Genomic DNA, 13,356 nt, shown 5'->3' with positions numbered 1-13,356 from the left:
ATCGTTTTCAATGTGTTTCTGCCATTTTTGGCGCGATCGACAATCGCGTTTTCCTGGCGAAAATCGGCCGTCCGTTTAATTAAGCCAGAGATACAAGTTAATCAACAACTCCAAGTTTGAACTAATTTGCGGCCGACTCTTTTCAACGGCCTCTCCTTTTTTATTCGTAAGATTATTCGTACACTCGTCCCGATGTAAATACGCTACTTGCGCCGATGACGGAATCTAATAATTTATCGAGGTACACAGCCACGATGGGTCGACAATAAAATACGATCGGAAGGAAGGAAGGAAGCGGAGAGGAGAGAGAGAGAGAGAGCGGGAGATCTATCTATCTATCTACGATGGCAGTAGTCGGGCCAGGTATCGACGAGAGAATTTAGAGACTCGATGACAAGATGAATGGGATTACGTGCCAGCGACGACGTCATTCCGATGTGGAAGCGTTCCTCGTCCGCACACGCGATGCGTATTTGCGTGATACCACGCTCTCGGTATTATTGGATCGACATTTTACCGTTCGCGTGTTAGCCGTATGTCGATACAATACCGGTTCGTTTAACGGAAAAACCGCATCTATTTTTCTCCGCGCACTCACCGCTTCTCGGATTCTCGCTCCCGCTTCGTGTATATGCTCGTTGCAAGTTGCAAGCGCGCGTTTTCGTAATGGAAGCTTTAGAGTGGTGGTAGAATGCTTTAGTAAGCTTCAACATGATAGGGAAACTTGATCGTTGGACGCAAGTAAATAGAGAATGACGAAACCGCATGGCCAACAGTATCGTGAATAATAAGAGACGAGATAACAGAGATATACTGCGTCGGGGCGATCGTTGATGGCGGATATTTATAATTACACGATCTGGTAGATTTTGTCTTGTACGGATATCGAAGTAATTCAGTTAATGGATACGAGGCGGTCAGTGACTGGATATATTTTGTAGTTGTGTTACACCGTTCGTACACTTGTCTTGATTACGATTTTAATACAATGACATTTAATATCGAAGAATAATATAGGCAAGAAAATTAGTTGATTTGCACCACTTCAAAACTGGTTAAGATATTAAAAGTTTGTTTAAACTTATCTACTTTTTTAAACCGGACATTTGGAAACATTATCGAAGTTATGTAAAATATGATATTCGAGCGCTTCTCCAACTTTCGCAATCGATCGTTGAGCCCTTATTTTGCTTCTTCTTCTTTGTCAAAATAGATACACAAGAGGACACGTTTATTATATATATATATATTAAAGTCCTTAACGAAGAAACATGTACCTTCCTTGGAAATGAAAACGCGAAATATTCGTAGTATTTTATTTGATATAATTTTTAAAATTTTATTTTTTTTATCGAAGGATTGATAATAAGAATTTTTTTTCAAGTAATATATTATAAATAATAATTATGTTTTCAAGCGCTCACACACGCACACAATAATAAAATTGTTTCTAAATAATTTTTGTTTCTTAAACAATAAATTTGTCTTGATAAATGATTCGCATTTCTTCTTCTTCTTTTTCAAAGTATATAAAAAGCGAAGAAATTTATCATATGACTGATCATCTTTCGACAAAACGCTTTAGACTACCTAAAATGTGAGCTCGCTCCTTCTTCATAATAGTAGAATTGTCCTACTTTTGCGAAAGTTTTTTGCGCACCTTTCTTTGTTAAGCATCCTACGAATATTGCCGCGGGGGATTTCATAATTCAAGAACACGGAAACGACAGGGTCAAATGTGGATCCCTAATTAGTCCCTCGCTCTCATGATGTGGAGGCTCGTCAGGTTCAACCACACCACTTGCAATGCACATAGTATAACTTAACGAACTCCATAATTAACTATTAACTATTCCGTGGGGCAGGATTGCACCGCGCGTGACAAGAGTGTCTTCTCATTGATAATTCGAAAGTAGTAAGCATCATTATATAGCGGAGTGGATATATATAGGTCCACTATTGCGTTTCTCGATCGTTCATTTTAGATAGGCCTCGCGTAATAACTTTAGTCTGATGAGACGATGCGCTAATTAAATTCCAGCAAACACCCCAAGTTACCCCCAAGTTGACGCACGTTCTAAATCGAATGTAAACGGATACAGTAAGGTAGATTTTACTCCGATACATATATTTCATACTTCGATACATATATTCAAACAACTTTGTTGTAATATAGTTTGCGGAAATGTACGATAAATTGCTTCCAACACGTAGAATGTATATATACATATATGTATGTGTGTGTGTGTGTGTGTATATGTACAATTCTCTACATGTGTATTTTTTATATTTTATACATAATTTTTCTTTCATTTTTTGCTAATTAGACCGATAGCCAAAGAGTTTTTCTACGCATTTATCCAAATTATCCTTATTGATTACAACTGTATAAGCTGGTGATCGATGGTAAAATAATCCGGGATAGGCAGGTAACCGCGATACGATAATGAGCACACGCGCGCTACGAGATTAATGGGCGATCTAAATTAACGTCGTATACGCGAGTACGATTTGCGGGATCTAAAACCTTTTGGATCCGAAATTATGGATCGACGAGCTCTAATGAAGTCTTAAGCAGCGCCCGCAACGGTATCTATTGACTCGAGTAAACTCGAGTTGATGCGTAGCGATAAGTATTATTCATAATCGATTTATGGATATATTCGAAGCGATGATACTCGAGATACGAGCTTACGTTCAATTTCAAAAGCTACTGCATTTAATCTACATTTAATTCCACACTATATTTTCATTCCACACTATAATCTTCCTTTACGCGTGAATGATTGGAGAACATGGTATTTTTTTGCTCTTTCCCAGTTTGTATATTATATCTCAACGTGTGTTTGATATATATTTTTGGTTTAATACATCTTTTACGCTTTATAAAGAAATATTCTGGCAGATTTAATCTTAAGTACATAATTTGTACCGTGTAATATATTTACAGGCGTTTTACCAAAGCTTTCTCTCGAGAAATGTCCGTTTGATAAAATGAATACGCTTAATCGGAAATGTTCATCGAATAGCGGTGAAAGAGATACGACGAATCTTAGGATTTGCACTTGTATATTTCTACAGACAGATCGCATTACTCTTTGTCGCGAAATGCAGAGGCATACTGGCTGCTTGCCAGCTGAAAATGCCGATGGTAGAGTTTTCTCCGACTCCATTCTTCACGATCGATACTAACAGGGTACAGTGTACTGTTCGCCCCCGGGCTTTGTATTTCGGCGTGATAATATTCTCGACCGTTAATTAATTGGTTCCAATTATCCATTAATTCGTCGAACGTACACACATACATATAAGTAATAATATATATCGAAATATTTTAAGGTTTGTTTATCTAATTAGAGGATAGTCATGTTACATACTTTGTCGAAAAAATTGAAAAGTTTTCCGTAATCGTGGTACTAGATATTTTCTACGTGCATCTCTCAAAATATTTTTTAAATTATACACGATTAATGGAAAAAAAGGATATGTGCGATAATAAATTAAAAGTTAACAACGTCCAATTAAATCTCGATAGAGTGGTTCTCCAATTCGTTTACGATAACGAACGTTCCTTTGTTCGTCGAATGCGCATCTATTATCGATCATTCTGCGTATATGTGTTGTACATACATACTACACCTAAAGCAATAAAATATTCATAGACGACATGAATATTCGACCAGAATATTCTTTTATAAAACTAAAATACACACGATAATAATACATAAGCTAGAAGAGAAGCTAGAAGAAAAGACGATTCTCCATAACACTTGCGTGTAACGAAAGATTAAATTGTAGTGGCTTCGATTGTTACTTCGCAAGCTCGTATCTCGAGTGCCTTGTGATTCGAACATATCCATAAGCCGATTTGCGAAATATTCTCTTAAGAAGGAGCAATAACATAACGAGGTGATAAGCATGCGGGTATGCGGTCGTTAGAACGTCCGAGTGGCGATAAAAAAAAATACATTTACATGAGTGAGAGAGAGAGGGGAGAGAGAGAGAATGTCTTGGAGTATTAATACGCTTACTTCTGAAACGCGAATGGCACAGTAAACATCACGTACGATAAATTATCCGTTCACACGTATTTACTGATGTGCGTCATCGCGAACGATGCATTTGTTCAGAGACATTGATGTATCTCTTTCGCTGTGCGTTCAAAGGTGAAGGTCGCAAATTTGCGCGCACCCGCGTCGTTATGTTCCTCGTATGCAAATTTCACTTGGATCTTGTTTGCGGGAAGACAGAGACATCTTGAATATCCGTCACGTTTTCCGCGAGTTTCGCTATTTACAAAGAACGAACGAACGTTTCCAATATTCTGCCGAGAGATTATTCGATTATCCAATTGTGTTTAATGATATTGTTGACGCGATTAGATTATTATCATCGAAGATGAGACCGGGCTTGAGATCAAAGATTGATTCTAATAGTAAACAAGTTGCTATATATGCGGCATCATCGTTAAACGAGAATTAAATTAATAATCAAATCGCTTGACGTTGATTTGTTTTACAAATGATAATGGACTGTTGGCAGACAAATGATATTTCTTTGATTTATGGCCAAAGGATTAATAAATGTCATTGTCTTTTATCGATTGTACGATGATGTATCATATTTATTTTTCAATTCTCCTTGAATATTTACGCATATTGCTGCTAAAAAAAATCTTTACACATTTGTCAATTAGATTTTATTTTTATTGAAAAACCAAAAATTTAATTAGAACCAATTTTTCCCTCCTCTAAACTCTAATAGAAATTTTGTTAATCGATTATTCTGAAGCGACATGGAATAGCTGTAATGAAAACAAGATAACTGAAGGAAACGCGTGCTTTTAATTATGTCGAACATTAATATCCCTTTTGTTAATGCCTGTGGAATTAACCGGAAATGTCGTAGCCTACCGTAATTTCCGGTGGAAGTCGGTAAAGCAGAACTGGGATACTACGGGGAAAATCGATAGCATTGTGTGTCTGGTTTCGAAACGGTATATGCTGGAAACTCCTAGTAGCACGAACGCCATTGCAGGATACTGCAGGGAGCTGCATCGGAAGCGAGATGAAACTTCATGTTTCACACTCACTAGAATCTTAATTAAGCGCGATTTAATCTCGCGTGTGTCTCTCAAACGACCGAGTTCTCTCGCGAGGTGAAAATCATTTACGGAATTGTATTGCGATTTAATAACAATTTTGAGCTGAAATAGTACTATGCGTTTGCCATGCGTAAAATTCTTCGTAATTAACGTGACCCCCATACGAATGATAATTAGAACACAAGTTACATGTATATTGTTATATAATAAAGATACCATTTCTCTCTCTCTCTCTCTCTTTCTCTCGTTGAACTCGTATCGCGCTATAGTACTTTGTATTATGTATACATATAAACACGAAGGAATTTCAAATACAGCCGAAAAGATGATGCAATTGCAATAGACTGTTCATTTTACGGATAATCTTAATTTTTTTGAGGTACTATCCTATATGTTTAGTATGTTGTTTTATCTATCGACCCGTGTGTTTGCGCGATAAGAGTGATGACGAAAAGCTAAGGGAGTAGAAACTCACCTAGTGTTTCCGCTAACGTGATATTCTACGACAAGAGAGGCGCGGCACTAGGCCGTAAAACTGCGTAAAACGATTTCTTACGCGTTATTATTTATAATGTCGTAATTCATAGGTTATACGTATACGAGTCAGCGTAATCGAAAGTCATATAACGCTCGGTCGCTTGATCGATGCTTGGGAGCTGCACCATTGATCGATCCAACATATTCGGCCCATCTCTTTGAAATATCCCGCGGGGCTGTCATTCCCAGATATACCTTCATCGACATTGTACCGCTCGCAAAACGAAATAAGTACGCGAGATTCAAAAGTATTTCCCGCGATGATCGAGTTGTTCGAGTTAAGATAGCAAAGTCATCCTATGCAGAAGCGATCAATCATGGGTGACAAATTTTCTCCATCAACGTATACACCGAATCATTCTTTTCTTAGTGAAAACATATCGAAGAGCATAGGGCGCGTGATTTTTCAATCTATACATCTATAAATACATCTACAAATTTTTAATAAACTGCGTATGCAATAATTGAGAATTCTCGACATTTCTTTTCGGAGCAAAAATCGATGCCAGATTCACAAGGCATTGAAGATTCGCAATTTTAGGCACGTTGTACGTTGTAGCTCGAAACGATTCACAACTCTTCGACGGATGCAAGTTAGGACGATATATAAGCCTTTGTCACGTAGCTCTTTTGTAACAAATTTTGTCGAAATACTCGCACGAGGTCTTAAATTGAGAGTAAGCGAGGGGGAAGGGGCGACCAGGCAGGCGGGCGTGAAGCTTACTAAACCTTGATTGAATTTAGGTTGTGCGAAATTGGGCCAGAGTTTACTGCGGTGTATTTTGACTTAAGCCCGGATTACGTGCGTTCACCGTCAGAATCGCGCGCGCGGCGCTGATTTTGATTCTGACAGTTTCTCGCGATAAAGAGAACTTGCCCTTTAATTTGAATATTTTAATTAAACGCGGAGCACACACATACGAAAAAGTTATAATATTTCGCTGGACACTTTTTGATATTACATTTAATCTGTCAGATTATTGCGCCGCTATATATTGCTGTGGGTCTCTTGGCGCGCATGTAGAATTTAATTAAATTAATGAATGGTACATTTGCGGACGAGGAAATGATTTACTCCACCTATTATTCCTAACGTTTTAATTGATCTAATTTTATATCGTCGTGTGCTCGCGTCCAGAAAGAAACTGGACTGTATCGTCCACTCGAAAAGCTTGCGATATATCAACATTAATCAACGTATATATTAATTAAGTAAAAAATTGATAAATATATGTTTCTACGTACATAATATGCTCATAAGTGCAATATTATCGGATTAAGTCTTTATTATATGTATATCGAGCGATTGTATACAACACTTATAATTGCCATGATTTATTCGCTCGAGTTCTTTTCCTTATCGCAAATATTGTTATAGATATCAAATTCTCTTGATCATTAGCTGCGAGGAAAATTTTATTTATCTTGAATTTTTCGCGAATTTAAAAAATTGAATAAAAATTCACGCTGGAGAAAGAGAGAAAGAGAGAGAGAGAGACGGCGCACGATTATAGCCGAAGGCATATATTCATTCGACAGCGGACTTTTAGAGCAAACAAAAGCGGAATCCTGCTTTTATAGAAGATTAATGCTTCAACCGAGAGGATAAGCTGTGTACGTTTAGCGGCAAAGACCAATGTGTTTTCGAGAGGTCAAAGAGATTCGCTCAAGCTCGACGTTCATGATTGAGTACAACTTGAAGTACGAGTTTCCTCTTCGCGGCTTTAAATAAAAATGCTACTCCTCGCACTATTGTATATACATATTGTACATATGTATATATATATATATATATATATATATATATATATATATACTATGTATATATATGCGGCGATATTTGCAGCGACGATGTATATTCGCGAAATTAATATGCGGTAGTTCGGCGCGGGAGAACGCATGGTAGACGGAAAAACGATTGTGTTTCATCGTCATCGCTATGAACAAAGCGTCACCGTCAATAGGATCGTCGACGAATCCGTCTATTATGTAGCGCTTATTATCGGACAGATAATAGTCGATAATTGGCGCGCGATTAAGTCGACAAAGAACGCGCGTCGCGCGGATAGGAATATCTATATGTAAATGTAGATCCGTGTGTATCTCTGTCTACAATTGGCTCAACAGCGGTTCAATCTGGTGCGATTCGGGTGCCGCCACATTTCTCTCCTGTTTGACGAACAAATTGATGGGTGCATAATCGTTGTTATTAAGCACTGTCATAAATAGAGATGAAACTTATAGCATTATCGTGAAACACCGTGCGCGGTGTTTTTATCGCAAAAATAACAGCGTTATAGCTACGGCAAGTCGGGAGCATCGTTTGCAGCTTTTATATCGCCGCAGGATTTACACTTCCCCTCTCGTCCTTCCTCCAACCTGTTTTGCTCCCACTTTTTGCCTCAAATTGATTTAATCGCCCGTGCACAACTTTATTCGTTGATTCGTCCGTGCGACTTTTATCGAATGATATATTATAGACAATTTCATCATTTCGAAGAATTAAATTTGAATTTACCGGACGTTTTAAGAAGAAATATTTTTTGTATAGTTATTTCTTTATTAATTTCTTTAGCATTTTTTTTTTAATTAAAATAAATTTTTTGTTTTGGTATATACATAGATTTGTCAATTTTGTTGGATAATAATTTTTCGCGTTATTTAGGTAATAAAAGATAGGTAATTAAACATTAAAAAAAAAATATTATGCAGAGGATTGTAAACGAGTCAATTTTTTATTATATAAAATGGAATGTTTATATGTATGTGAGAGAAAGAAAGAAAGAGAGTTTGAACAAGAAGCAAACACATCAGAAAAGTATATCGCTACGCGTCACGTGCAGAGCGTCAAAGGAAATTTCGTTGGAACAAGCGTAGAATAAATTTTGTGCGCTGCCTCGTGGTATTTGCAAAAGGTGCACCTTGTCTCAAAAATCAGTCAATCGTTGAATGTATGTCGAAGACATCGTTTCTCTCTATCATCCTTTTTTCTTTTCATTTTTTTCTTTTCTTTATCAGAACATCGCGCACAGCGTAGACGGTAAATTTTGCTTACATTGTACGCACAAGTCGTTTGCCGACTAAAATCTCTCTCTATATTTTTAAGTAAACAGCGTGCTTTTCTTTAACGAGTGCATTAATTCGTCAAGTATTCATTCAACGAACCACTCTGCTGTATTCACTCGTACAACGCGTTTGCACTGGTCGAATTAATGCATACATTTGTACGACACGCGAATAATTTCATCGGATAATAAAAGAATGGGGAAAAAAGAAAGACGAATGTACCAAAGAGTCGGACGAGTAAAAAGAGTCGTGTAAAAAACAGAGATAAAGGAAAGGAGAAGAAGAAGAGAAGAAGGGGTGAAGATTCGTGGCGATTTGGAGGGACGATGAAGAAGGGTTTTCTTGAGGCAGGGGTTCGTTTTGAAGAGGGTTAGTGGAAACGGCTCGGCAGCAAGATTATCTTGCCGCTAAATTGACGTCCCTTTCGCAGACACGCGCAACTAGCCGTAATCGAAATTGCTCCCCCGTCCCTCACCTCTCTCTCTCTCTCTCTCTCCCCTTGTCGGAACAGAAATATCGCGAGTAGAATGCATTTGCATTTATAATAAACGCCAGCTACTGTGCACAGCCTGTCCGTCTCGCTATTATACCGTTTCGTAATAATCTGCTGTTCCTCTCTAGGGTCGTAATCCCGACGGCGAAAAAAGAGGGTTGGTGCGTTCAGTACATTGTAAGACTTTGCGCAGAAAAACGTAGATTTACGCGACGTCTTAAGAGACGTTTCGCGTTTATAAAGAATTTGTTATCTAAAGCTAAAGAAAAAAAATTTGAGCTTTTTTATTACTACGCGATTATATTTCTCGTTATATATATAGATATGCTGCAATATTTTTAATTTAAAATTTGAAAAGCTTTAATGTCTCGTATTTACGACTGTATACACGTGTGGAATAATATTCTTAGAGAAATGATGTAAACAATTTTCTTACCTCACACTTGAGCAATTATTGTTTTTTTTTCATGATTCAATCTACTTACATTGTCATTTAAGACTCATCTGACGTTTCACATTTGGAGATTTGTAGAACGCAACGAAATATGAATTATAAAAATTACAAACATTGCATTGCCAATTATTTTTTGAAAAATATTTTTTTCTTTTCTTTCTACGACGTTTCTTTCGCCTTTACTTTCTTCACGTTTTTTCTCCGAAGAGAATGCACTTTAGATAGATGGCTGATTAAATGGTCGATTCGTGTGACATAGCAAGGGGTGATTCAGTAGTATAGCGGTAATGTCGCGTAGAGGGACTAATCGTGTGAAACTCATGTGTCCCTCGGTATTTCGGTCAGCGAAGAAGATAAAAAGTTATCGCTGTGCGCGAAAGGAATGGGGGACACGGGATATACGAGCGAATGCCATTCTATAAAAGAAAAGCGATAGTCTGTCGCAAGACATTCCGCGAATGTCGAATTTGAGAGCGAGTTTCAAAGATCTTACAGCATGGATTTTCAATTAAAGTCAAAGAAAAACACAGATAGAGGATAATTCTAGCGTACTTGCATCGAATAACTGTATATCCAATGACGGTATTTCATTTGCGTCGCATTTTGCATCTTCTTCGCGTTAGTTCATTATACAGAATAATATTGAAAAATAAGAGAATAATAAAAATCTTTATAAAATTTCTTCCTCTTACTTATTATATTTTCTCAGTACGATGTTTTTAAACTTTGGGATGTAGCATTAATATTTTTTTTTATAAAACACAATAAACAAAATAAGATGAGAGAGAAAGAGAGAGAGAGAGAGAAAGAGAGAGAGAGAGAGAGAGAGAGAGAGAGAGAGAGAGAGAGATTTTCGCAATCTCTGATGTTCTCATTAAATCAATTTTGAGAGAAAAATTCAAGATAAATAAGGATAATGCATTGCAACTTTTTAAAACTGCAGCTGCAGATAAATCGCGGGTATTAACTTTAAGCATCTTTCGGCCATATCACTGATGTTAGATAAATGAAGATGACACAAAGCAAAGAGAGAAATGTATCGCGTACATCGCGTATCTCTCGGGCATTATTACGCATGGCCGAAATAAATGTCGGAGAAAGTATCGGAGAGAGACGTATAGACACACGCATGCACGCATACTCGAGGGCAAGGAGAGACGGGCAGAGTCGCAAGTACGCGGTGCAAGTGAAGAAGAAAGAGCAAAGCGCACGTCGACAAGGTGGTCTCGATCGAGGTGGAGACGGGGGGAAGGAGATTTACCGAAGGGAGAGAAACCGAGGAACAGGGAGCGAGAGAATGAGAGATGGAGAACGAATAAAGGTGGTTGGATAGAGAGAAAGGCCAAACGGGTTGTCGGGGTGTCGGGAGCGGGACACGGCGGAAGAGAAGGGAGGACGGACACGACGAGAGGTGGAGGTTCGAGTGGTTCAGTTGTAGCGGTACCGTGGCTGAGATCGGATGCGCGTACCCATCGTTTTCGTTCCGGCGACTCGCGTGTCGCGCGGCCACGCGCGCGTCACTCCTTTTCGTTGCCTGACCAGGCGTCTGACCAGGCGTGCGGTTCCTCTACTGATTTCGCGCGATTTGCGCGGCGCCCGCGTCCGCGCCGCGTCGTCCTTCCGTTTTCACTGCGAACGCACCAAACTTTCCAGCGACCACTGCGCGGTCTGTCTCGTCGTGTAAACTTCCGATTAGAAACAAAAATCGACGTAGAGGAGCGGAGACGAACGGTGCACTTTGACGGCATTTTTATCGCAATTATATAATTTCTAAAAAAAGAAAAAAAAACACGTCAGAGTTTGAACGATCAAAGTGGAAGTTTTGGAAATCGGTAGTACGATCGCAATTCCGCTTTGACAGCGCGCGGAAAAAGTTTCTCGTCGACTTCGATCGCGTGAAGCGCAAAACCTCGCGATCGCGAAAGAAAAAGAGCTTATACAGAAATGCAGACGCAGGCACGATGATACTTGTGTGTGTGTTGTCGTGCACTCACGGAATTATATCCCGCGAAAAGTCGTGCGTGATGTGCGACACGGCGTGCCGGAAGCGAGACGGCCTGGGCGCGCCGGTGCACCGGTGTGTACGGGTAACCAACCTGCGAGGTTAACGTTATGGTAACGTCAATCGATCGCCTTGATTTTCGTTCTCCCTCCATAACATCTGTCACGGCAAGAACTTCGCGGTCGGACGTTACGAGAACCGTGTTTCGCACGAACGTGTTTGGAGTGAATCTGTCGAGAGTATGGATTCGAAATTTGCACAAATTATCGCGAATATTTTAATACAACGTCGAAATTTTTCTACGGCTGAGAGTGCACGATTTTTTTTTCGAAAAACTGTTGTCCATTTTTGAAGTTTTCCTTCTCTCGAAAGGACACGCAAAGAGAGAGAGAGAGAGAGAGAGAGGGAAAAGGGGGTTGACTTTGCTGCGTATCATGAATACGACGTATGCGTCGTTTTCGAGAATCACCGGCCGGCAATTACGTGCTGTCGATTGCGACAGAGAAGCACTATAATTGAAAAGGACACGTTCTCCGAACGGAACTTGGACGGAATTGTGATAAATGCTCGTTCCTACTCTGCACGACGGATACGATCAGATCGAACGAAATTAAAATAAAAATTGATCGAACACGCGAGAGATTTTTATTCTCGTGGAGAATCAAAAAAGCGTAAGCCGTTCTTAAATACATATCAGTATACTACGGTAATATCATGGCTAGCGACGACAGATAAAGACAAATTCATTCTGTGATATGATCTTTATGCGCTTTTAAGACGAGATGTGTGGCAACTTTTATTTGCACTATACTTGAAAATTAAATTGGTAATCATCATTTGTTTCCGAAAGAACGGACGATAATGCGCACTTTAAGTATACATAAAAGCACAGCTGACATTATCTCCAAATGCATCGAACAAAAGTGCAAAGGTTAACGTCCTCGTTGTTTGAATCGGAAAGACCTCCTCTCCTTTTCACAGCTTCGCGAAGAAAGTTTGAAATCTCAGGGGAGAGAGATGGCTAAAACGTAGACGGTTTGCAACGCGCGGATTATATCGATGCCATATCGAACGAGAAAGAGAAGATCGCGAATCAATCGGACCCTTGTCGCGGCGGTGGAACTTGAGGGAGTGCATCAACTGACGGCAGAATAATGTGAAGGATACAAGACGTATATATATATAAAATTAACAAAGCATCACATAGAGCTATATACGACAGGATGGAGTCTCGTATGCTTGTGTACGGCGACGAGGAATATCGAGGAAATAAAGCTCGGTAGTCGGGATTGACAACAATGTCTAGATCAGGCAAGGACCCGGTACAGAAGTGCCACTCGGATCCGGGCGCAGCCGGTGCTTCATGCAGCCTAAGCAGGCGGATCTCACGGAGGCAAGTGCCGTGCATTCCATCCTCGCCAAATACACGCAAGTGTGTATTAACCTTGGACGGATACAGTTACGTGATCGGTGAGTGAAGACGCGATAATGTCTCGAATATATGTATACGATAATGGAATAATAAATGCACGTGAATATAATACGCACATACAATAATAACACGTAACAAAATAATAATTTCGTCTGACAATGAGACGCTTATCGCAAGAATCCTACGAAATGAAAAGGTATAGGATCCGGCAATAAAACACTGTATTAAAGTATATGAAACGATGATACCGGCATCCCTTCTCCCTATT

General features: G+C 39.2%; 1 protein-coding gene across 9 annotated transcripts in view; it reads left to right on the top strand.

Moving 5' to 3' along the window:
- Positions 1-13,356, top strand: part of LOC145935702 (dual specificity calcium/calmodulin-dependent 3',5'-cyclic nucleotide phosphodiesterase 1A) — a 106,454-nt gene that overhangs the window by 32,531 nt on the left and 60,567 nt on the right. The window contains exon 1 of one of the 9 annotated variants that reach the window (XM_083037237.1): positions 10,530-13,126. The exons of 5 other annotated variants lie outside the window; for them this stretch is intronic. In XM_083037237.1, coding sequence (XP_082893363.1) covers positions 12,955-13,126 — 172 coding nt within the window. In that variant the 5' untranslated portion in view covers positions 10,530-12,954. Of the gene's footprint in view, positions 1-10,529; positions 13,127-13,356 lie in introns of those variants that run through there. 3 more of the 9 variants (XM_083037240.1, XM_083037245.1, XM_083037246.1) reach the window with 3 other exon arrangements.

Source organism: Prenolepis imparis, unplaced genomic scaffold (assembly GCF_030444845.1).
Source record: "Prenolepis imparis isolate NDT839.2.m4 unplaced genomic scaffold, iyPreImpa1.0 SCAF_4, whole genome shotgun sequence".
Lineage (NCBI taxonomy): Eukaryota > Metazoa > Arthropoda > Insecta > Hymenoptera > Formicidae > Prenolepis > Prenolepis imparis.
This window is presented reverse-complemented; position numbering and strand designations above follow the sequence as displayed.